The sequence below is a fragment of the Carassius auratus genome, chromosome 37 (assembly GCF_003368295.1).
Source record: "Carassius auratus strain Wakin chromosome 37, ASM336829v1, whole genome shotgun sequence".
NCBI lineage: Eukaryota > Metazoa > Chordata > Actinopteri > Cypriniformes > Cyprinidae > Carassius > Carassius auratus.
In genome coordinates this window covers 10,851,065-10,877,629 of record NC_039279.1, presented here as the reverse complement: position 1 = coordinate 10,877,629, position 26,565 = coordinate 10,851,065, and the positions used below count along the sequence as shown (strand labels likewise).

Sequence of the window (26,565 nt, the reverse complement as noted above, 5' to 3'; positions counted from 1 at the left end):
TTATTTAATCCAAATGGAAGGCTGTGTATGATTTTAAAGTGCTGGACTGGGCCTATACCAGAGCTCACATGAAAAAATGGGCTAGCAATAGTTAGCGAGTGGCTTTCTGCTTAAAGATATGCGTATGTGTGTTAGTTAACATGGCCTTTAGAAATCTTTACCTCTTAACTCCCCAAGGTTACATGACTGAAATTTCTTCCTCTTCACTTCTTTCTGCTAGTCCTTTATACTTTAATTTTTTCTTTTTCCTTTCGTTTCCAGTGTCCTAAAGCCGAACATGTGCTGCGTGTAATGTTTTCCCAGAGTTGAAGGCATTGCTCGGAGGTTGTGCTTGTACCTTTGGATGATGTGTAGACGAAAAGGTGTTTAAAAGGCTTTGTTTCCTCAGAGGCATACACACACACACACACACACACACCCCTGCAGTAAAACCTGATATTGCTCTCGTGATGGAGTCTGTCTTTGGCAGGTGTGGTTTCTTGGCGCTCCTTGTAGCCTGCGGCGATGGGGCTTTTTCGTTAACCGTGCTACGTCCAAGAGAGCTGGAGAACATTACATCGCACATTATCTCAGAACAATAGGTCATATCCTGAAAGTTTTATTCCCTAACACACATGACAACACACTCTCGCACTGACAAATGCAGCCTAAGCAAAGCTCTAAAAGTTGTTTTTTATGTTCAGTTAGTGTGATACTGATTACTAGTAAATGCATAAATAAATAATTTTCGATATTGTATATTACAACTGAAAATATATAAATTTTATACAAAATAAAGAATGCTTAAGTTGGAGCATATTTCTCAAATAAAAACCTCCATAACCTAAGATTTGAGATTATCAGAAAAAGGTGAGCCAGTACTTACCTCAGTCTTTTATACAGTGTATTTTCACACTGTTCTGGCACACAGTTTTATCTTCTCCTAATTGGCTCTTTAAAGGGTGTAGGCTGTAGTAAGCTTGAGCCTTTGCCTTTCTCTGCTCTGTTGAGTCAGAAATATTGACGTGTGATTTCTCTTGACAGTGTCCAAGTAAACAGCAGGTGGAAAGGCTGGAAGAAAATATCAGTCCTCAGTTATCAGATCCCTGGAGGCATGGCGTTATTGAAAACCACAATATCTCAGTGGTAAATGTATAAAGATGCATTATTAAAGTATGCAGTTCTGAAGTTTAAGCCCCCGTGTGACTGGTTTAGGTAGGATGTTTGATATATTGATTCTACCAGTCCTGTAATAGAACTTGGATGCGACGCGTGACACGTGCAAGGTACATGTGTGAGCTTTATGCAGAACTCAACTGTCTGCTGGTAAAGGCACAGCTAATGCATTAACTTGCTGAAAAAGCTTGTAAATCCACTCAGCCGTTTAATACAGGAAAGCTCAGATCTGCTCTCTCTATTCCTTTCTTACTCTTTTTTTTATTTTCTTTCTCCCTCCGGTGGCTGCATAACATGGTATTGATTATGGAGACATATGAGAGGTAGGCATTGCATTGACAGTGCTGTTTAGAGCTCTCTCACAAATAAGATGTAAAGAATTGAATGTTCCTTTCCACAACTTGTACTTCATGATCTGTAATCTGGTAATGTTGTGATACTGATGGGTTTCATTGTGCGTGAAATTTTGCCTGTTTGAGATTGAATGCAAAAACAACAACAACAACAACAACAACAATGTAATGTGAAAACTCCACATTATGTGTGTTTCAAGCCAGAGAGAAATTCAGTATTACTGTTTGGAGTGTTTTAGGTAGTAGAACAAAAGAGGAAGAATGAGGCATTTACACAGTTTGGTTTAACCCTGCCAATGTTTGTGTGCTGTTTCTGTCCGTTTATTTTTCTTTTATGTTTATTTTATGGTTTCTCTGTTACCAAGACAGCCCTATCCAGAGGAAAACGAATATGAGAGGTTTCTCAAGAGATCTTTTAAAACTGTACGCCAAATATTTCAACATTGCAAGTAATTGAAGGATACGGGTCTGAACGTTTTGGATCAGCTCCATGATTAGACACCAAACTACACAGAAAAAAAACCCCGGAAAGAAATGTTTTTCAAGATCATGTTGGTTTGACGAAACCTTACTGGAGATGTAGTTTAAAATAGATTCAACTTTAAAGTTTGGGGGTTATTGTTTGAAGACAGTTCACCCAAAAATGATCACTGTCATGGCCTATATACAGATGTGACCAAAAATTTCCATTCACTTTTCTGTAATGTTAACTATTTTTAGTATTTAATAGAATTTGCATCATACAGAATGCATGTTATTTTTTATTTCGTACTGACCTGGATAAGATATTTCATATACAATGGGTATAGAAAAGGATCATCCCCTTTAAAATAATGCATGTTGTTGCTGTGCAGCCTGAAATGAAGATGGACACAGTTTTTGTTTTAACTTATACAAGTTACACTGAGTATTTCACATACAGGTGAAAGATATAACACCAACATGTCATAAAATATATAAATAATAATCAACCAGTTGGAAAAGGCATCACCCCTCTCCAAAAGTGGCATGTAAACTCAATCAGGTGTAGCTAATCACCTTCTCAATGGCACACAAAGCCATTTGACTTTCAACTGTGATCATTTGTGGTCATTTTGATTAGCTCAGCATGAAAAGAGCTTACCTGGAGCATTTCAGTCCTTGGTAGTGCAACTGAAGCCAATGATCAACTATGGGTTGCAAGGCACTGACAAAAATCCTCTGGGATAAAGCTGTAGACAGGAACAAGTTAGGAGATGGAGACATTTACAGTATCACTGGCTAGAAGCACAGTGAAGTCTATTATTAAGAAGTGGAAGGTTTGTTACAACACAGACCCTCCCTGGATCAGGACGTCGCTCTGGATGAAGGAGCCAGGGTCAGAGAGGTGACCAAGAAGTAATATCCTGTTATGGGGAAGTTTTTCTGCAGAAGGGGCTGGAGCACTTGTAAGGATAGAAGGAAAAATGGGGCAAAATACAGTGAAAATCTTGAGGAAAATCTGCTGCCCTCTACCAGAAAGATGTCAATGGGAAGAAGGTGTACCTCCCAACATGAAAATGACCCAAAGCACACAGCAAAACTGATCACACAGTGGTTAATAGAGTCAGTAACTACTAGATAGTAAATTTATAGTGTACAATTATGGGTGTTCGCTGTATTGTAAAGAGCTGCGACAATAAACAGGGGAGACCAGGTAATACTATGATGTTTCATAGAATTCCAACCAAAAACGCTGACCTGATGAATCGATGGCTACTTGTTCTGGGTATAATTCCAAACACACCTGTAAACACCATCACAAATTATTTTGTTTGCTCTGAACATTTTACTGTAGACGACTATTTTGAAAAAATGCACGTTGCCACACAGACCATGAAACGTGTGCTAAAGGATACAGCCATCCCATCGATAATAAAGACAGGACAAATTGGATCACCTGTTGCTGCGGTAAGTGTTCCATTATGTTTTGAGATGACTAACATTAGCCATACTGTAACAGTGCCATGCTAATGTAATATAACCTTAGTAGTGACACTATTACGTGAATTGGCATGTTCCACATTTAAAGGAGAAAAAGGTGAATGTCCTTGCATGGCCAAGTCAGAGCCCAGACTTTAGCTCCCCTGAAAATCTGTGGAATGACTTGAAGACTGCAGTCCACAAACAGTCCCCATCAGATCTGACTGAACTTGAGAGTGGGCAAATATCACTAAGCCCAGATGTGCAAAATTAGTAGAGACACATCCCAACAGACTAAAAGCTGTAATTAAAGCAACAGGTGGTTAAAAAAAATAAAAATACTGACACAATGGGGTGATTCCTTTTTTCCAAATCAGTTTTTTTTTTTCTTTCTGACATGTTGGTGTTATTTCTTTCACTTGGATGTTGTAAGTTGCACTGAGTAGATACAAACTATTGATTCTTTTCTATATCCACTGTAAAATATGTTTTCAGTACACAAGAGACAATAACAGCTGAATTGATAAGAATTAACCTTTTCAAAATGTTACATAAGCTTCATTCTTAATACTGAGTTGTTACCTGGATGATACATATAGATTATTATTATTTTTGTGATAGTTGTTCATGAGTCCCTTGTTAGTACTGAACCGTGCTTTTCTTTTCCTTTTTTTTTTTTTTTTTAAATCCTTCAGGTCCCACAAATTCTTTGGTTTTCCAGCATCTTTTGTGTATTTGAACCCTTTCCAACAATGACAGTATGATTTTGAGATCCATCTTTTCACACTGAGGACAGCTGAGGGACTCATACGTAACCATTTCAAAAGCTTACAAATCTTCCCAATGCTCCAGAAGGAAAAAATGATGCATTAAGAGCCCAGGGAGCAAACTTCTGAACAGAATGAAGATTTTCTTAATTTGCCTTTTAAAACTCTGCCTAACTAAGTTTAAAACTCTGCCAAACGGACATAAAATAAACAAGGAATTTTAGTAAAGTATTTTCTGAACATGTTTCTTTTAAAAATTTTAACTATGAAAACAACCTTTTATGACAGCTATTTTGTAAAAAAGAAATGATTTTCCCTCTCTGTAACATCCCCTCTCTGCCCCTGTTTCTCCTCCCTCATCTGTCAGGTTATTATTTCTACCTGTCATCCTCTTCCCCAAGCCCATACATACACCTTTCCCCTCTCTCCATTTTCCTCTCGCTCGGAGTGAATTTATCACCTCTCCGGTGCCCCTCTAAACCTGTTAAACGCACAGAAAGGAGGAGCATTTTCTCAGGACCTGACAGGGGAGTCTATGCTGCGCCTGCAAAACGTGACTCATGGATACAGCAGAGAGAGAGAGAGAGAGAGAGAGAGAGAGAGAGAGAGAGAGAGAGAGAGAGAGATGAATGTAATTGATTCTGACCGCCGAGGTGGGATCCAGGTTTCCCGAGGGGGATCATCACAACGGGAGGCCACACTGTACCACTCCATCTGGGAAAGGGGGTATGAGTGAGGGAGGAGGGAGGGATGGAATATAGCTGGAGGTGATAATGATAAAATGCTTTTCTTAATTGCAAATTGCGAGAAATCATTAGTCCTGCAAACTGGCGTAAAAGTGAAAACAGAGGAAGGGGCGACTGGAATGACAAATGATAAAGTATAATTGTTGCTGTATTAGATCCCAATCTATGCAGCTATGAAACGTGACAGGATATAAAAAAAGGGAAGCGGCTTAAAACTACTTGCGGATAAATGTAAAGCACTCCTCCACATAGCTTCTGACATTTTCCCAGCATCCAGTGCGACGAATATGCAATAGCTAATTAACCTATCAGATAAGGTTAAGAGAATTTCTGAGCATGCCGCAGGTAATTGCCGTCAAAGGAGAGGAGGAGCATCATCAAAGGTTATGTGTGCAACAGTGTCTGCATGGATGCATAATTTCAAGTTCTTCCATGCATCATGTACGAAGGTGCGTACGGAAGAAGAAATAATGTGTTATACATTCATAGGTGGTCGGTTTTTGAATATTAGTTAATGTAGCGCTCGCATGCACATAACATCAACATAATATTCATGCATGTGTGCAGGTCTGTGGTATGTCATTAGCCTTGTTTGCAAATGGAGAGCAGAAAGACATCGGATTGGGTGAATGTAGGTTATCACTCAGGCAGACCTAATTCCCTTGAGCCCCCCCACTGTCAGGATCCTCCCTGTGGGAAGATATTGGAAGATAGCGGGGGGCAGGACGGGTTGGGGAGAAAATGCTCTACATCCTCTCCTAATTACTCCAGACTGCTCTGGTTAGCCTACCTGGGTCTCATTAAAAACAGCCAAACTTGGAGCACTTTCTCACTCCCCTTTCTAGATTAGTAAGTATTGCTCTCATTAGGATGCTAAAGTACTGACAACCGAGCCAATTATCTCTAATCTATTCGGGTGAATGACGAGCACTGATTGGATGAGTATGAAAACAGGAGTGTGTTGAATCATCAAGGGACTCGAACTAAAAATAAACCAAACAAATATGTATTTGTGAACAACTTTAGTGACTTGAATAGTGTAATTACTTGTTATACTAAAAGCCCTCAGACTGGCCCTTGGTGGAGTTGGGGCGGGAACACTTTGACTGTTGATGATGAAATCAGGAAGTGTTCTAGATGAGCAGTTCAGTGGCTCTTTTGTCTGTGTGTGTGTGTGTGTGTGTGTGTGTAGTGAGATGTCCTGGGCAGATGGCTACTGTCCCTCTGGGCGGTAAACTAAAGACCCAGTGGAACAGAGTGATTCTGTACCATCTGGACCACACAGCACACAGGAGAGACCAAAACACGGCAATGTCACTGACAAGGGCTTCGTATTTACAAATGTCTCCAGGTGTAGTACAAATACATTGCAATGGAAAGATCTTTTCAATGAACCACATTGCATAACGTCATCAATATCATCTTCTCTGACTCATAAAAACAAGGAGGATGGGAAGTTTAAGAAGGACAATTGCATAATATATAAGACTTGATTATCTCAAATTAAGGTTATTTTTCTTACACCACTGGCAAATAGTTTTTCTCCTTGTTTTCTATCTAACAAAAATCTAACAAAACCACGGTTTGAAAGTTTGTTGTTTCCTGTGACGATGAAGCTGGCATTTCACCAACCATTACTCCAGTCTTTAATGTCACACGATCCTTCAGAAATATCAGGTAAGATGCTCTGATACGTTTCCTCTTTCTCATGAACTGTAGCTTTCAATGTTGCTAAAGCTTCTCATTCCAGTGAATGTGTTCATTCAGTTCACATCACACTTTGGGCTCCAGACGGGACTGTGTCTGTAAATGCAGATGATGGTTCTCTACTTTAGACACACCCTTTACTTCATTCATCCATCCTCAGCTCAGCATCACCTCTCTGTTTCTCTTCCTTCGAGCAAACCAGGACGGATCGATAGAGCTTCTTGCTTCCATTAGTCTCCATACAGGTTAATGCTGCATTAAAACATGCTTCTTTTTTTGGATGGGAGATCTTTCACTGTCACTGGCTATCATTCTTTGATCAGTATCCATTCATCATAGTTCATGAAGAATTCATCTTCATCATGGTCAGGTGTGCATGTGAATGCGGTTTCACTGTCAGTTCTCCCCATTTCTTTTACCGTCTCTTCTTCAATGTTTTATTTTACCCCGCATCACGTCTCCGCAATCTCCCCCAACTTCCTTTCGCTCTCCTGCAACCTTATTTCTGCCTCTCCTTTTTACAGCCCTACTTCCTTCATTTAGTTTAAAACAGACGCTCTCCTCCTCCTAAAGCTCCATCATCTAATCCTGTTAGAAGGATGGGCTTTGATCTCCTGTGAGTGATCATGTTTTCTGGTGTGAAGAGAGCGAGTGGAAGTGAGAAAGAGTGCCACACAGATTAAAGAGGAATATGCATCGGTGTTGACGTTCCTTCACTACCTGCATCTGAAGTGTCTGCACTACTGGGACAGAGAAGTTACAATCATTTAATGTAGGCTGTAAATCAGAGCCAGAGCTGCTTGGGAAGCACCGATGAATACAATAAAAAATGTGATGTAACTCGCAATTATAAGCCATATACAATACTAAATGTTGCATTTGTGACCAAAATGATCACACTGGGATGGGAAACTGTGCTTTCTAATAGTTGTTTGAAATGTGTGTATTAATATTACAGTATAATGATGATATATAGTGATGATTTAAAGATGTAAGACATTAGAAAAGCATTAGCATTAGTACTCCTGCAGTGAATATAGTTCGTTGTATACTAATATGAATCCATCATGTGTCCAACTTGAATTGATTTAATTCTTGCCTACACGGCTCAGTGTTCTGTGAAACCTACAAATGAAGTCTTGCGGTAAATGTCTTTGTATGGAATAAGGTAAGCCTTAAGATGCAGCAGCTTATGTGTTCGCTTGGGCTCATTAGAGTGAAGATGGGAGGAATCAAAACCAGACAGCCATGAGGTTGTTTAATGCAAGAAACACATCAACTTTTACTGTCGTTAGATATTTCTTTTTTATTTAGGCACCAATAATCAATATCGCAGGGACGATGCTTTCTCTCGTACAAAAACTATTCAGGGCTTAATTTAGCTAAAGCCACAAACAGACAAGTTTAACTTTCACAGTAGCAGGGGGACTCTTCAGGACTAGAAATCCTACCAGACACACATTAACCACAAAGAATGTGTCAGGTGAAACCGATTCAAAAGTTTTCAAATGTCAATCATTAAACAATATAATAAGACCACATTTGAAACAAAACATTTCTTCTTTTCATTCGCTTTTTGAGTCAGGAGCAATCAATCAAAGACACGTTCTATAACGAAGACACTTAAGGGGTCATTTCAACAAGACTAACAGCATTTGTCTAATGACTGTTAAGATCAACATTATTGACTTTAGGTTATCTAGAATATGAATTCAACTGTGAAAGACCAAATGAAATGGTGCTTTGGGATTTGCTGTTCGCTTTGTGTCAAGAATCTAAGGTTAGTGAACTTTATCAGTTCACTTTACACAGCACCCGTTCAAGTAGATGACTGTTACAGAACGATTACCAGTCAAAGGTTTGAACACACGTATACTTTATCATTAATGTCCCTAATATCAGAAATAACACAAACCCACTCACTACCAGACTTTCAAGTTGTCCCAAACACAACAAATGGTTTGAAATCGGCTGAAAATATAATTTTTTTAATATACTCCCACTGGACGGAATCATTGTCTGAAGTAAAAAAAAAAAATGCACCCATTATACACTATGTGATTTTCTTAAAAATTTGTCAACTATGACCAGCCAAAATCAACAGACTGGCTTTAACTTTTGGAAACTCAAGTATACTTTTCCAACATGCAAAATGGACTAAAATGATGTAGTGTATTTCAGCATTTAAGTAGCCTAGTTTCCAGCTCTGTGCACTCTGGGAAATCTCTCAACAAAATAATGAAGAATCCACCTGGGATGTTTAAAAAAAAAAAAAAACAGTACTGAAGGAAATGCCATGTGTACTGGGCACTTGTTGGCTGATTTCTTTGCTATTCGGTCCCATCATCCATTTTAATGAAATGTTTTGTTAAATGTTTATTTTTTTTTATTTTTTTTTAACAAAAAAATATTTAAATGAACATGTAGATGTCATTTATGTACTGTTTAAAAAAAGTGATTAAAGCATAGCTTAATTATCAGCCAAAAAGTGTGCTCAAACCTTGGATTGGTAATGTAGCTAAAGCTGCAGGTTTGCTTAAGACATTTAAGACACTGTAATAGTTAATATATTTCATAGTTAATTTCTTAGAACAAAACAGCAGGGGAAGTCTCTGTGTAAATATATATTCTCAATATACAGCTGTCTACAGTATTTTTTTTTTTTTTGATATATTTGTAATCTATCTATACAAGTATACATGAATAACAATTAGGAGATTTTATAACATTCCTTTACCCTGGCAATTTGTTCATGAACAGAAATATTTTTGAATAGACTAATATAAATAAATCACCACACATTTCACCATTATTCTTATTATTATATATATATATATTTTTTAAATATATAGCATTTCCATCGAAAAATACAACAAAGACTACTTTTGAAATATTATATATATAACATTAAATTTAACAGTTAAAGATTGGCCAAATTGAGCTCATTATTTTCTTATTTTTTCATATATTTGAAATCCTTATTAGTGGTCCTGAATGTCTTCGACTGAAAAGTAAGCAGAGGTTTTCTGGCAGTATTTATTTTAGTTGTGGAATGAGGACTGAAACTGTGTGATTATGTGTACGTGTTTGTGGAATGTCACTGACAATTTGTGTTACTTTGAATGTTCTTTGACATATTTCAAACATGCTAATCATTCCCCCATTTGAATTCAGACTATAGCAAGGAGTGGGAAAGTGTTTTTGAGGAGCCTTTGTTAGTCCGTTTCACCCGGTTCACTCAACTGAAGCAGTTATTAACACACTGTGTCCACGAACATTAAAAATTATGATAATCATCCTAAGGTATTCTATTTACTGCCAGTTATATTACATCTGCTCCTGGGCCACAGTAAGGTTTAAGATTGAATTTATGGTTTATGAATTTTATTATGCTTTTATGTATAAAACACATCAAAGCATAAAACAAAACAAAAACATAACAGAACTGAAGCATTTGAACATTTGTAATATTAAAAAACAGTGCAAAAACAAAACAACATAAAAATCTATTAGTGGATTTTTTTTTTTTTTTACATCACTGCATCCTGCATAAACCACACAGTAGACACATGAAGCAAATAATAAAATGACCCATTTAGAGTTAATATGGCCCATCAGTTAGCTTGCTCTCCCCTTTGAACTCCAGGACATCCCATAAAAGGGTGGGATTTTCACAGTTGTGCTGTGCCCTCCAATGCTCAATAACGTCCTGTTTCTTATTAAACACCTTACTGCAAAGGATGCAGTTGAAGTGAGACCCCACCCTCAGGGATATACCTTTACTGAGGCCCCTTAATACATGGCCCTCCTTACCAATCATCTCCTCTTCTTCCTCCTCCTCCTCTTCTTCTTCTTGACTCTCTCTATCTTCTTGATGGTTAGAATGGAGGTGTCGTTTGAGCTTGGAAAAGGAGAACTCCTCGTCGCAGGGACCGCAGTGCACTAGGTTGCGTTTCTCATTGAGCTGCCTCCAGTAGTGTGCTGCATGCTTGACCAGTTCATCCTCTGCTTCACGGCCCCCATGCATCGCCCCATCCCTCAGTCGCACCTGGACCTCCTCTCCGTGCACGTACAATAAATGCAGCTTCATGTCAGCAAAGGTAGGGGTGATGGCCTGGCAGCGCCCACACTTAATTTGTAGCTCGACTGGGTCAACATGCTGTTCTGAGGATTGTTCATCAGCTTCTGAAGACCTGCAAGACAAGTAACATCCATGTCAAGAACAAGGCAGCTTAAGACCGAGTCATCGCTCAATGTTTGTTACTTACTCTTCTACAGACATGTTTTCTTCGTGTTGACTGATGGACGGTTCAACGGTGAGTATCACCCGGTGCACTTCTCTCAAGTGGCTAAAGTAGACACCCACATAGCCAAATGACTTCTCACAGAATTCACAGCAAAGGCTCTTTCGGGGCCTGCTTTCCGCATGGTGCAGTTTCATGTGAGTACTAAGACTGCCCGAGTGAGCATAAGCCTTCCTGCATACCGGGCAGACATAAGGCCGCAGGTTACTGTGGCTGTTCATGTGGCTCTGCAAGTGATGCTTGAACTGGAAACACCTGTTGCAGGTAGGACACCGGTGCAGAGGACGACTTCCTGAGTAAATCACTACCCCACCGCCTTTACAATCTACTGCAGTAGCTTGCGAAGACTGTTTTCCTGATATCTGCTGTCCTAATAAGAGCTGCTCCTGATCAAGGTTTTCTGATGTTGACAAGGAAGGAAGTGGAACAAGTTGCGGAATAGCGGTTTCCATTACCTGTACCGGCTTGGGACGAATACTCCGATACTTTTTGGATATGTCCAACAACTTCTCTTGAGAGGCAGAATTCCACACACCAACTGGAGGTTTATCAGGCACCCTCCTTCTGAAAAATGACAAGGATCTCTTCTTTCGAGCCTCGAAGGCTAGAATATCCTCTGTGGTTTTCCTCTTCCTCCCCCGTTTCTTGCCTGGAGGTTTCTTGATTTGGGTGTTGCTGTGGTCTTGGCTTAGGCTTTCACATTCAACTTTGCTGTCTGTGGACTTGATTTTGGTGTCTGGAGGGATTTTCAGGCTGCTTATGGCTCCACTTACAGTCTGCTTGTCTGAGAATGGGGTGCTGGCAAGGCTGGTTGGTGCCAGGAGGGAGTTCTTCACCTTGGCATATGGCAAGATGGGCAGCTTGCCCTTGGGTGGAGATGGAATGATCTGAACAGCTTTGCTAAAGATAGTGGGTGAGAGGACTGTGATGGCACTGCCAGCCGAGGCTTGACCCTCTACTTGGGGTTTAACTGGTGAGATTTTCTTGACAGGGGCAACAAGGGAGGTTCCAGAAGGATAGTGCTGGCTTTTGAGTGGACTGGCATCGCATTTTTGTTCCACTTTTCGATCTGTCTGTGAACCTGGGAGCAAGGGTGCAACATTGATTTCAGTCGAAGTAGGAACATCAATCACAACAAGCTGCTCAGGTACTGGGTCTGAACTCTGGTCTGATTTCATAGCAGATGTTTGAGCTTGTATGGTTGCAGAAACCTTGGCTGGACTCAGCATCTTGCTACTGCCTTTTTCTGGAGCGCTCTTGCTTCTCATTGGTTGGTATCTAGGAATAGGCAGCTTAAGGTTCTTCTGGATTGGCTGTTGCTGTTGTGCCTGAGGTAAGGCCACCAATGAGAAGGTCCCCTCTTGTCCAGCCACCTGCATGAGTGCGTAGTTCTGGGCAGGGACAAGGATGGATTTGGGGCTGACAGCTGTGGGTGCTTCTGGAAGGGCTGAGGGAGGCTGGCAGGATAGAACTGCTGATGATGGAACCACTACAGGGGCTTTGGGAGCAATGCTGCGAAACTGGAGACCCTTCATTTGGGAGTGGGGACGTGCATCGCCTGTCAAAACAAGATAACTCCTAAGATGTAACAAAAGGGAACTGATAAAAAAAAAGGGTCCAACTATTTTTTCATTCTTTTTTTACGCACTCACACACCAATTCACCCTTGGGCAAAGGGTTTGAGCCCTCTTTGATTCGAGCTCGGTGTACTGCTCTTGTTCATGTTGCAGCTCACTAAGTCTTATACCTCCTCATGCTTCCTAATGCACACTGACAAACACAGACAGACACACACACTTGCAGAAGGAATAAACTGCCTTTAAAGCATAACAGCTGCCCAGCAGTAGAATCGTTATTACATGAACAAGAATAAAAGTTAAAAAACCATACACAAAACCTTCATGACTGTCCACACAACCTTGCTCAGCAGTGAAAAAAATACACTTAAATTTATTTATTTGGCGGACTCACTCATCCATAGTTGTTTACAGTGCAATACAAGATATGCATTTATCAGTTTATGTTTTCTTTTAGAATCAAACCAATGACCTTGTCACTGGTAGTGCCATGTTTTATCAGTCAAGCAACAGAAACAAAAGACATACTACATAGTTCTGAATAACTTTTTGACAAAATAGAGATGGAAAAGAGAGGAAGTTTGATTGATTAGAATTTAGTATTTAGTAGCAAGTAAAACTAAGCTGACATTATTTGGGGAAAAAATGTAGTGTGTAGCTATAAAGATTGCTGAATAAGATGGGAAAAAACATTTATGAGGTTTCAGCACCCAGTTTTCAGTCTGTAAGCACAAAGCAGGGTAATTTCTAATCCCATTTAGTCTGCTATAGAATTAATTAGGTTAAAAACAGAAACATCATAAAGAGCTGGGCTTTTACCAAGAGTTGAACAGGAGGAGAGTACTCTATTTTAGGTGCAAGAAATGTGGACTTATTTTTAGCCACTGTGTCATGAAAAAAACAAGAGCATCACGGACCAATTAGCAGCACGAAAGGTGAGGAGTTCAAAGGTGAGATCTGGTGTTTATGTTAGAAGAAGAGTTACGCTCCGGTCACCACGTTTATCTATGTGTAGGTCTGTTTTTTGTTGTGAATACCAGAATGAGTTTGTGAGAATGAATTTAGTGTGCAAATTTGTGTTTTTTACACCTCACTCATGCGTAAAGGAATGCAGGCCAGATGTTGGTCAACAGGTCATGGGGACTTACCTGATAGCCTAACAAAATCATGTAATTAGGTTTATTCTAAGTGATTATAGTGATGGACAAGTACCTAAGTACTGGGAAATGACTTTAAAAGTGATTTTTCAAACATTTCACTGTGATCTAAATTCAGTAACTGTTACACACAAACATATAAAAAATGGGGCTCATTTTTACATTTTTTGACTGGTTACATTGTTGGTAGTTCCTTGTAGTTTGATTCATCAGACAACAATTAGTGGTAATTAAGTGTCAAGTTTACTGAATGTTCACATACAGTAGAATGCATTCTTCATATTTAATGGATATAATGAGATAAATGGAACAGAATGTTTTTAAATCTTATTACGCATTAAAAATATCTGTATGACGCATACAAAAAAGTACTCCATTCATTGATATAATAGAATACTAATAAAGCAGAGAAAATCTTGGTGACTACAAAAGCGATTATTATTATTTGACCTTAAAAGATGAGCTTCATATGACTGCATATTATGATCTCTATACTCACTCTGTGTGTGTGATTTCAGAGGGCTGGAACGATGCTCTTGGGTTTTCATGTCTGCCACACTGTCACTGAAGATCCTGAACAAAACAAAAAACAAACTGAACCTCTGCTGTGTAATTACCACAATAGATGCTTTAAATTACAGTGTTTAGAGGTGTCTGCCTGCGTTCAAACGATGTCTTCTCCCCCCTCTTTCTCTCTCTCTCTCTCACTATCTCGATCAAAACCAGAGGACATTCCAGATGTCACACAGGCTCAGATTAGAGTCAAGGCAAAGGCAGAAAAACAACAGGAGGGGAAGGATAGAAAGGGAGTGAAAAGACTGTTAACCGAGGAGGAGGGGAGACTGAATGAGCCAGGTGAGATGGGACCCAACCCTAATGTGTGTGTGTGTGTGGTAGTGGGACGAGGACAGGGGGATGTCATTTGGCCTGTACATGAAGGTCCTCATCTGTGGCAGTGAGATAGCAGCCTTGGAGTGTGCGTGTGTTGCGGGGGACTATATTTTAGGGAGGAGTTAGTCCAGGACCCTGTAGGTCTGAAAGGAGATGAAAGGAAGGGATCTGCAGGAGATAAGAGTGGTGGACACACACGGTCGTTCTGGCTAGAACATCCATATCAAGCGGCCATGAGCTCCGACTGCCACAGACACACACACACACACACACACACACACACAGCACATCTGTCATATCTCTATGCCTCTACAAACTTCCCGATCTCTGAACGCAACACCGGACAAGTACCATATTTTCCCTTGTTTAATCAAGCATGTGTTGGCTAATTCCCCTGTTGTTCTGGGCAAGCTGTGAAGTCGTTAACACGTGTGAAAATAAACAAAATCGGGAAAAGATGAAGAGACAATAAACTGCACATGCTAAACATTCTCAGCAGAGTTCCTTCAGAAAAGTCAACGAAAAGTCTTTCCCCTAAAAGAGAAAGTCCACTGATCTGTTTGATATGACAACTTGAAGTGTGTTATTTCACAAATTTACCCAGTGGAAGCAGCATGTTTTGTTTTAGGCTTTTCTACTTAATTTTGATCCTGAACTAAGCTATCAGTCAAAAGTTTAAGCACACTTGCTTATTCTTTATTACCACAAATTTATCCATGCTGTAGAACAACAGTCAAGTCTTTAAAACTGTGAAACAGAAGTATGAGAATTACATAGTTTTTTATAAAATAATTATATGTATGCACAATTTATATTTGTCTACAAAACGGTCCACTTTGTGTCAATTTTTTTTTTGGACCAGTAGTGTACAGTGGCTCCAAAAAGTATTGGACACTTAAGTTATAAAAACTTAATTCCAGCTGGTTAAAAAACAAATAGCAAATGTCAATAGGTTTGATATATGCATTGGATATTATGAAATCTGTCTGCACATGCTAAATATTCTTAACCAATTTCCAATGAGAATTTTAATTCTCAAAAGACAATATCAACTGATCTGTTTAATATGACAACATAAAGAGTGTTATTTTACAAATTTACAGTGATGATTTAAACATACCACTACCAATCTCTCTTTTTTTTTTTAGTTCTTGTTTAGAAGAGATTGTGCCTCTCCACAGCAGACTTACGGACACACAGTTTTTGCAGGAACGTGGCACACTTACACACACACCTGCAGTATCTTATCTTGTAACAGCCAAAGCAACAAAATATTAACCAGAGGAAATGAAAACACAAACATGCCAGTACATCGTAACATGCTACGTACATGTGCCTGCAAAAAGCCTGTGCTCTGCAGGAACAATACAACATATGTTAAAACACGTCAGTCAACCCTAGCGAACCACATGAAATAATATCAATTCTACATAACACATGTACAAACACACTCTTGAGTAATTAGCTGTCACCTGACACAATCAATGTGGAAAGGAAAAAATCAATTTCAATTTCAAAACTACAGGCTTGCCTGTACACGCAGATGTGGACTAATCAATAAGAAAAGCATCCCACATCAGAAAGATGAGAGAATACAGAACCAAAACATTCTCACTGACTAAACCATTTCAGTGTAAATCACTGCATGCATCTCTTCCATTAATGCTGTTGAAAGATATCTTGCAGAGTATCCTGGCTGCTCTTTTTAAACAATGAAAGTGAATAGGAATGAAGACTAAAGAATGGGAATGAAGGCTCCAAATCTGACAAAACCAAAAACAACAAAATACCACGCATAGTGATTTATGAAGTATGTTCCAAACTTTCTGTTACTATGATGATATGTTTATGCAAGGAGGAGAATTAAATTTGAGTTATAAAAAATGTAGTAGCTTTCAAATGTTTTTTTCCATCTAAATATTGTGTCAAAATGCGTCACACCAGGTTTGAATTCAATGACGATCTTGAGACTTGAGATCCAGTCATGTATGACTGAACTGAAGTCAAACTGCAAATGATAATACTTTGGCATTTTTGTGATGTTTTTTCTTTTTTTTTTGAGCTTGTAAATTGTATGGAAAACACTGATACACTACATTATAATAATTATTATTAAAAAATAAATCCATGTGAATGCTTCAGGAAAGGATGGTTGAAATGTTGCACAAATCAAAAAAGATAACGAACGGTGTGTCATAATTTCTCTTGGCAGTAATTTTTTTTTTTCTCGAAGATGCTGTGATGAGGAGCCTCATTTCCACAGAGCCGACCAGACAGGATGCTGTAAATCAAGGTACTGAACTTTGACTCATGAAATGCAGAAGCCAAGGGCAACTCAGTGTGTGTCACCTCTGAAGTGTTGGAGAGGAAGCGACTGCGACAGTCAAGATGACTCTCAGCACTTGGGTTGATGTTGCATGAACATCCACAGTAGGAGCGGGGCAAGAGCAACAATTATGAATTTAGATGGGTAATTGTATCTCAAAATGACCTTCTAGAATAAGAAGAAAACAAGGTATAGGAAGTAGGGAGGATTGGTCTTTGATAATATCATTCACCCAGATTAAGTGATCAGGGAGTATATGAGGAAAGCCAAGGCTCTATAATGAAAGTGTGAGAACCTGTGGCCAGAGGCTAAGTCTATGTGAGTCACCTTACAGAACATTTAAATGACCTTTTGCTGTTTGGTGTGACATTTGTATTCATTATGTAGGTCACACAGTCGAGAAGACCGCATAAACCCTCACACTCCACCTTCAACCGACTCTCATAACACCACGCTTCCCTCATTTCATCACTATGCCCTCATTTCCAAAATTCCCGCCACTTCCTTCTTTTTGCCTCTCAGTACTCTTAATTAATTTCACAAAAAGTCTCAAACTCACAAGTTCACTTTCAGACCCAGTCATGTGCACTCCTTCGGTGAATTGGTCAACAAATCCTTTACTAAATGAACTAACAGAATCTACCAAATTAAAACATGCAAATATTTTTTTTTTGTCCTCAGAAATCAATTTATGATGTCAAATGATAGTTTCCGTTGAAATGGTCATTTACTCACCTTCATATTATTTCAAATCTCTGTGATGAGATGTGTAATTATAGATTTTTACATGCTCAAGCTCTTTAAAGTCGACTTGATTCTGGATTATTATATTTTCATTTAGTCATCGTGCTTGGTGTAAATGGACCTGATCTTACTGAGGCTTAAGCGCAACAGCTAAAAAGGTACTAACAAAGGCAATAAGAGAGGAAAACAAAGCAAGGAAGGCCAACTTAACAGGAACATTGGCAGAAAGACAAAGACCTGCATCAAAAGTGATGGAAGGTGTGGTTTAAGATTGCCATCTGTGTATAATATCAGAACAGAGATGCATTGGAAAAGGAGCCTGTAATAATATGCACATAATTAATGTTAGAGAACATGAAACTGAGCATCAAAGCTTATGCAGACACTCCTGCCTCAGTACTTGTTCAGGTTTGGGGACCCTAGAGACTTAAGGGTGAACTCCGGTATCTTTAACGAAGTAATAAGAGGAACGGTTGTCTAGAACCAAGAAGAACATGGTTTGTTGTGTGATCAGTGACCAACACTGCTTTTAAATCCACATACACATGTTTATTCTGACTTTCTGCTCTCAGGGTTAGAAGAATGGTTCAGCTAAAAATGAAAATTCAGTCACCATTTACTTATGTAGTTCCAATCCCGTATGAATACTGTGGAACACATAAGAAAATGTTAGGCAGGATGTTTGAACTACTTTTTATACTTTTTTACTTTTTTTTTTAATTAAGTTTGCTAAAGTAACAATAAACATTATAAAAGTATCCTATGACTCAAACAATAGCTTTGTGTGAGAAACGGAATAAAATTTAGAAGTGGAATATATTACACAAGCCATATGAGCTACTTTTATGAGGCTTTGTCATTTCTGGAGCTTGACAGCCTTTTGTCAACATTCACTTACATTGTAAAAAAGCAGCATGAACAATCCGGTGAGTAACTGATGACAGAATTTTCATATTTGGGTGGAGTATCCCTTTAAGCTTCAGCATGCTGTTTTACCCCCGCTCCCCCTGAAATCTCCCAGGAATCACCCACATTGTGTTCAACAAAGGCACCAGTTGTAAATCCAGACTTCAGAGCCTGTGTCACGTCATGTGATGGAGGAGCTGTCTCTCATTCCCCTGCCATAGAGAGGGTCTCTCTGATATAGCAGCTGTTTCTCTGATGAGTTGGAGAATCTGGGAAACATTGTCTGGCGAGATCAAAGGGAAGCAGGGCAGTAATTACCGCGGTAACCAATGGTAAAGCTGTTAAATTAAGCAGGCTCAACCTTCAGTCTGTTAATGAGAAATTTCTCTCCTTCTCTCATTAGAGGTGGTATTTATGAGGCGAGTCAAAACCGCACACTGGGGTCTGAAGAGTTATTTATTGATTGAGGGCATTTATCATACCTAAACACTCAATAAAGAGTTACGCAGTTTCAGCAGAACTAATCAGGTCAGAACTACACAACATACAAGAACACACTAAAGCCAGATTCAATTAATCATAACAAAAAGAAAGAAAGCTCAAAATCCCATATCCCAACAATATGTGCCTGAGAAAGTGGTATCTCTGTCTGTTTGACAGCTGCCACAATTACTGATGTGCAGCTTTACAACAATTACAAAAAACGGAAAGCTTTGAAAGAGAGCATGAGTTCCTAATTCTAATTAAATGTGCATTTTAAAGAAATACGTTGAAAAGATGGACTTTTCCATTTTTTGTTTTGAAAACGTGGCTGAAGCAGCGGTCTATTTTATAATGACGTAGAAAAGGGAGTTCTCGGATCTCATGAGACGCTCCTAAAGGGGATTTTGTCAAGGCCTTGGTCTCTTGTTGGCTGTAAACACTGGAAATGTACAGCTGGATCCAGCTCTTAATACTGTTGACTATGTACTGTACAGTGTTTATCACTCCAAATACACGACTACACCAAAATGCAAATCATTTCACTATGTTGCCCCTAAAGTGATTGACAAGCATCAATGAAGCACACAAAATGAGATTGTATGCTAATTAATGACTAGAACAGCTCCCCATTGAGACTTTATAAGGACTGGTAATAAAGAACCATGACTTATCAATAATAGCTTAGCATTATTGCAATGGGCTGCAGTGCATGACTGCGGTAACAGCAGTGCTCGCAAATCTGACCTCAACCATATCAGTTTAAATAAAGATCAAGTGTATCACTGTACCACGAGGGAATAAGAATGCTCTAGGCATTTTTCAAGGTCAAATGGTTGTCTTATACAGTAGGATATAAAACCAAGTTGGCAGCCACCGCAATAGCTTCATTGTCCAGTGATATGGACAATGAAGCTCACCTAAGCAGCAGTCACCTTTGTGAAATTTCGGTCAAATCTGACAAGTAATCTGTACGAAAAGAAGTGGAGGAAAAGACGCAACTTTTTCCATAAAAATTAAGAACTGTCCATTTTGATTACATTGTTACGAATGTGGTATAAGCACAATTCTTTTCTGAAAGTCTTGCAGTAAATACCCAAAGAATCTTCAGTGTCTCTGCCCCAAGATGGCCCACAATCCTCTTCTTCCTCCTCTTCTCCTTCCACAGCCCTCCGCTCACCTGAAACAACCACAGAACAAACGTTAATATACATTTACTAACCCATTTACATGCATCTGAATTGATCGTACTGCTGTCAAGATTGGGTACACATAATCCATATATACTTGGCAACATAAAAGCATCTCCACTTCATATATAAATCTGATCTACTACACCCATGCTATATGCAAACAAAGTTCACTTCTGTGATGATGCTAATGCCAGCCAGTGAAATGTTTGAGATTTGTGACCACTGTTTCTAGGTTTCATATTGATGATTGCGCGGCTCCTGCACTACCTTATGCCGTCGCAGTTTTTCTTAGGAAGAGTATACTTTATATGTGAGGCCTGAACAACCAGATGCATTTATATTTGGTCTTTTCATGAGCCTGTAACTATGAAAAATGACCAAGTGTAAACACCCCCTCAAAAGAACCTTAAACCACATAATCTGTTCAGCACACGGAAAAGACTAAATAAATAATAAGAATGTCCAAGTAAATTATTCACTATACATTCTTGATCCTCACTGACTACTCTTGTTAGACACTCCCGTGTGAAAATGGAAGAATAAGATGTGGAAACTAAGAGAGAAAAAAGTCCATTCACCTGTACACTACCTCAGTAAAAACTACGTCTTCAGCCTTTGTGAACAGCAGAGATAATCAGGTTCAGCACTTCCAAACAGGGCTTGCTAATGCACGGAAGTGCACGAGCATGCTCTCACACACTAATGCAGACGCTAAAAACTCCAGCAACATGTATGAAACAAGCCTACACTGTAAACACGCTTCGTCTTTGAATCTTCAGCTGTAAATTATGGATGTTCAGGGTGTAACAGTTTGATAGTCGAGGGCCCTGGAGTCCCATCAGTGTAAAACGCAAAACTTACAACTCTTACCTTGGATGTGTGTGTGTGCAGAGGTCAAATGGAGTCAGCACCACACAAGGACAAAAGCAGATGCTGAAGCACTCAGTCAATAACGTTTAGACCCAGACACTGTTGACCTCACCAGAAGGTCCGTATGAAATCGCACTTTACCGTCTATATGACTATGACCTGCTCTACAGTCAAGGGAGAAATGATCTCTTTATAAGATGTATTACTGAGGTTTGCTTATTGATTATTCATAATGCTTCACAAAGCGGCTCTCTATGTCTCTGAATAATGTATAAGAGACTCAAATACATGGTATTAAAAATAAAATGAGTCAACTTTAGGGCTTTAATTTGGGACGTTTTGGAAAGTGGGACATCCGGTGTTTTTGTAATGATTAGTATAATGGGCATAATGAGAGTATGATGTTGGTATGACAGTGCAAATTCATTAATCATGTTAAATTTGGCTTGCATTGATCGTTCATCTAAGTGATAATAAGAGCGTTTAAAAACAGCTTAACCTGAACTTTGTGAGCCAAATGAAATGAGGCCAAATATGGTGTGGTGTTGGCAGCTGCCATAAATAACAAAAAACTAAACTCTGCAAAGGATTTCAAATACTGTACTTATATAAAACATTTGTGGTGAAAACATAAGAAAATGTCACCTATGCTTATGTATAGTAGTGTAATACAAGTCTATGGAGAAGAAACATACAGCAGATAATAATAATAAATACAGCAGAAGAAACAATAATGTGAATGAATCAGAATGTCTTGGAATGGTATTTTGAATCATTTATGTAATTGTATAGTTTTTCACACCTGCATTGTAATGATGGATGCGGCACAGCCGAACGCACGAAAAAAATAAATAAATAAAAATAAATCACAGACATGTCACAACACACTGAGAGCTGAGGATATGGTAATATGCGCCTATCAGTCAAAATTGGTGGGCGGGGCCATGACATCATATTGCGGACAGAATCCAATTCATTTCTTTTTTAACCTGGTTTGGTTTAATGAAGATTTAAAAAAAAGACTGAAAGCATTTTTATTATTCTGAGATGCCTGTGTACTAAACACATTCCAACACACATTTCTGTCCAAACACCTTGTAAAAAAACGTCATTTTACACACCATTACGGATGAACATCATGAAAATGACGAACACGATGTATCAGCCAGTATTTGGTAAACATTATAATACTTTCTCGCTTACCATCAGCATTCAGCAAATACACATTTACACATCTCTGAATGCTTAATAAATAATTTCAAAACCTTGGAGAGGTAAGGTCAAAAAATAAAGTCCATATTAATATTTCCTCCAATATTTTTTTTGCATGTTAAAAAATAAATACGATCTCATGTTATGTCAATCACATTTACACACTGCTTCTGAAATATTAGTCTGTCTCCATCCATATATATATATATTAGGGGTGTAACGATACGCGTATTCGTATTGAACCGTTCGGTACGACGCTTTCGGTTCGGTACGCGGTACGCATTATGTATACCGAACGGTTCGTTGGAGTAATTAATTATATTTGAAAAAAAAAAAAAAAGAGAGAGAAAGAAATATAATGATATGCGTTCAACAAGGTAGCCCAATAACCCAAACAACGTAACAGGCAACGCCCCTGACACTCCCGAAGAAGAAAAAAACACCATCTTATATGTTTATGTTAGGCTACTCAGCAGGCGCTCGCTCACTCAGTACACGCTGAAGGCTCGTTGCAAAATAGCCAATGCGTTTAACAGACTAGAAATGAGAAGATCCTCCAATAACCAACAGGTCTGGTGTTTGGGTGCACTTTGGATTCCCTTTAAGCTATAATGGTGATGGCAAGAGAGTGGTGGATAAAAAAACAACGGTATGTCGCATCTGCAACATGACAGGGTACACCAGCGGGATTACAAAAAAAAAAAAAAAAAAAACCAGCGGGAATATCTGGGATATATGCGTCAGTACTATCTGGGAAAAGACGAAAAAAAGGAGAAACATGCACGCAGCAAACTATCCCTGCAGCATTTAGACACTATAGCTTACAGGGAATCCAACCCAAACACCAGACCTGTTGGTTATTTTAGGATCTTATATTTCTGGTCTGTTAAATGCATTAGACATTTTGCAACGAGCCTTCAGCGCGTGCTGAGTGAGCGAGCGCCTTAGGGGCCGTTCACATATCGTGCCTAAAAACGCATGGAAAACGCTAAGCGCGTCTTTCTCCTCCTTTCCAAAGCGCTTGGGCAGAAGCGCTCATGAGGCGTCTGTCTTTGCTAAGCAACAATGACGTGCTCTCTCCATGAGACGCGGAAATTTCAGCGAAGGATAAATGGATTTGCAGCTCTAAAAATCGCTTGCAGTAGCTCTGCTACTGAATTTATTTCAAAATTGCAATCCATATACAACTATGATCAGCTGTTCCTTCATCTTGGCTGAGCTCTCAACGTTGTTACGGGAAAGGATGAAGCTGATTGGTTGGTTCTTGTCACATGACCCGTGGTGCGCTTGCGGCATTCTGAAAAGTTGAGATGTTTTTACATTTTGCTGTATCTAAAACGTATCGAACCGAACCGAACCGAACCGTGACATCAGTGTATCGTATCGAACCGAACCGTGAATTTTGTGAACCGTTACACCCCTAATATATATATATATATATATACACACTAATGCATTTATATATATATATATATATATATATATATATATATATATATATAGAGAGAGAGAGAGAGAGAGAGAGAGAGAGAGAGAGAGATAGATAGATAAAATAGCTATATTGGTCAACCACTAGTAAATAATGACAGAATTGTACTTTTTGGCCTAGTATTTCAATTACATCCCCTCATACATAAATGCCCAACAGCAAAAGGCCAAGCCACCGCCAAATGTTAAAATTGCTCTATGATTAAAGCTTTCCACTCCAAACATTGCACAGTGTTTACCCTGATAGAGCCGGCGATAAAATTCCAGCAGACAGCCAAGTGTGTGCACATGTATTCGTATTTGGCCACCGAAATGGTTTTCAGTGAACACATAAATTATCTCATACACACACACTTCATAAGCAGTCCTGTGCTGTGACCTGGAGTTTGAACAGCGTGCTGTGTGCGACCCAATACTGCATCACTGCCTATGTGCCTCCAGCATCCATGATAGAGACAGAGGCTTTTTTGTCCAACCCCTTAGATGTGACTTACGGCTCTCTCTTGTCCAATTCTGATGATGTCAACACTCGGCTTGACTTAAGTAAAATGTCTATATATACAAAGTTTAGCATTTTTTATACTGAAAACATGAAATTAAAATGATGACATATATGGTTAAATACTATAAATTTTACATGACAAAAAAAAACTAAAAAACAATTTAACAGATAACCCCAGTAAAATATTGCAGCCTTTTCCTAGTCTCTAACTGTAATAGAGCCACTCAAGGCTGTCAGCACATCACTGAATAAAACAGCAGCAGGTGTTTTTGTTGTCGTTTAAAAATACTAGTTTAGCAACAGACACAAACAGATTTAACAGGGTGGTTAGATTTGCACAGCTGTACCCAGCCCTAAATTACACCGGATTTACTGCACGTCAAAAAGACGAGAAGCAAAATTATAGCTTTCAGCCCTGGACTCTGGTATTAAACTTCAGTTGGTGAGCTTCAGTGATGTCATTATTACCAGCCATGTGACCAAAGGAAGAGGCCCTGTGCCAGTGAGGTCTAATAAAAAGCCTTTAAAAAAATAAAATAAAAAAACATGGCACCAAATACAAAATAATAAATAGTTTTTAGGGTCAAATCATCTTATGTGGCCCCAGTCTTCTACAGATGGGGCCAATTTCAAAGGTGAACTGTGAATTTTTTTTATGCTTCTAATACTTACCTAAAATTGTAAAATATTTTAAAATGCTTTGATTTTTTTTAAATATGTAAGCCAGTCATAGGTTGAATTCCCAAAGAGTGTATACGGTTTGTGAAACAACAGTAAAAAAAGAGCGGCAAGAGGGTTTGAGGAAACTTGGTTTGAAACAATTCTGATTTGGCTCAGTGGCATAAAAATTACCTTTGAAGTCTATGTGAATTTTACTGTACTTCCATAATGTGACTTATTTTCGAGTGATTAAAAAAAAAAAAAAAAAAAAAAAAAAATTTTTATACTATTTCTTAATAAAGACAAATGATTTTAATAAAATGACAGTCCCACTTTATATAAGGTGTCTTTAAATACTTAATAAATAATGAATTGTTAAGCACTATGTACCTACTGTATTCATGATGATTTGCAAAACACTTTTGCTGAAATTAAAGTGGGATATGGGTAAGGTTAGGAGGTATGGTTAGGTTTAAGAAGTAAAAGTAGTGTCAATAGTATAATTCTAAATATAACTACAGAAATTGATTACAGATGTATTTTCAGGATTGTATTTTCAAATATAAGTACAATGTAAAACGTACATAATAAGTGCATTGTCTGAAATTATTACTTTGGTCACTTTATTTTAGGGTCCAATTTTCACTATTAACTAACCATTAACTATGACTTTTGCCTCAATTAACTCCTTATTTGCTGCTTATTAATAGTTTATAAGGTAGTTGTTAAGTTTAGGGTATTGGGTAGGATTATGGATGTTATGCATTATATGTACTTTAGAAGCACTAATAAACAGCCAATATGTTAATAATAGACATGCTAATAAACAACTACTTATTAGTGTGAATTGGACCCTAACCTAAAGTGTTACCATTACTTTAAATGCAAGTAAGTAGCAGTGAAGGACACTTAATATAAAGTGGATCCAAAATATTTCACAATAAGACCAGAATCATGCATTAAGGATGTTTTAATTTCATATCGACTTTAGAAATAAAGTTCAAATGACAAACTCAGGACTGAAGATTGAAGTAGTTATAGAAAGTAAGGACTGGCCCTATGGATAGTAACAAGTTTTTATGTTATTTCAAACCAACCATTTTATATTTAGCATTTCCATCGGAACTCTGCCTGAACTTGTTGAGCTAAATGTGCTCCTGTGTTTTTTAGCAATAGTGAGTCACTTCTGAAAATGAATCTGAAGCTCCTTTGCCAGAGGAGCAGGATCCGTTTCACCCCATCATATTAACACTGACTATAGTGTGACACTTTCTGAATGCCAAGCAACCTCCTAGTTCTTAAAATAAATAAAAATAGCTGTTTTTAAGCAGTTCAAATGTCTGCAACTGGCTAGAGCGTAAAAAGTAGACAAAACGTCCCACTGAATACTTATTTAGGTCCAGGTTCTGGATGCCAACATCCTGCAGTTAAAAAATAATCTCAGCTGAAAAACAGAGTTCCAGGACTCAGCAAGAACATTATCGGTTCAAGAGTCAACACTACCCAAAGAGCTCTTTCACCTCAGTACAGATCCTGTATCTGTCCTGGTCTTTGTAGAGTCACTGGAGATTCATGTCTTTACAAAA

At 38.5% G+C, this 26,565-nt stretch overlaps 1 protein-coding gene and 1 long non-coding RNA gene across 4 annotated transcripts in view; both read right to left on the bottom strand.

Annotated features, from left to right (window-relative positions):
• Nucleotides 1–3,000, bottom strand: part of LOC113056171 (uncharacterized) — a 7,373-nt gene extending 4,373 nt beyond the window's left edge. The window contains exons 1-4 of the long non-coding RNA XR_003277668.1: nucleotides 2,632–3,000; nucleotides 2,285–2,363; nucleotides 866–1,050; nucleotides 162–542 (exon numbers count right to left, since the gene is read on the bottom strand). This is a non-coding gene — a long non-coding RNA (uncharacterized LOC113056171). The remainder of the gene's footprint in view (nucleotides 1–161; nucleotides 543–865; nucleotides 1,051–2,284; nucleotides 2,364–2,631) is intronic.
• A 5,943-nt stretch (nucleotides 3,001–8,943) lies between these two features.
• znf438 (zinc finger protein 438) overlaps nucleotides 8,944–26,565 on the bottom strand; it is a 38,965-nt gene continuing 21,343 nt past the window's right edge. The window contains exons 2-6 of one of the 3 annotated variants that reach the window (XM_026222738.1): nucleotides 20,151–20,234; nucleotides 14,207–14,280; nucleotides 12,630–12,743; nucleotides 10,938–12,531; nucleotides 8,944–10,862 (exon numbers count right to left, since the gene is read on the bottom strand). In XM_026222738.1, coding sequence (XP_026078523.1) covers nucleotides 10,271–10,862; nucleotides 10,938–12,508 — 2,163 coding nt within the window. In that variant the 5' untranslated portion in view covers nucleotides 12,509–12,531; nucleotides 12,630–12,743; nucleotides 14,207–14,280; nucleotides 20,151–20,234 and the 3' untranslated portion in view covers nucleotides 8,944–10,270. The remainder of the gene's footprint in view (nucleotides 10,863–10,937; nucleotides 12,532–12,629; nucleotides 12,744–14,206; nucleotides 14,281–20,150; nucleotides 20,235–26,565) is intronic. The other 2 variants (XM_026222736.1, XM_026222737.1) reach the window with 2 other exon arrangements.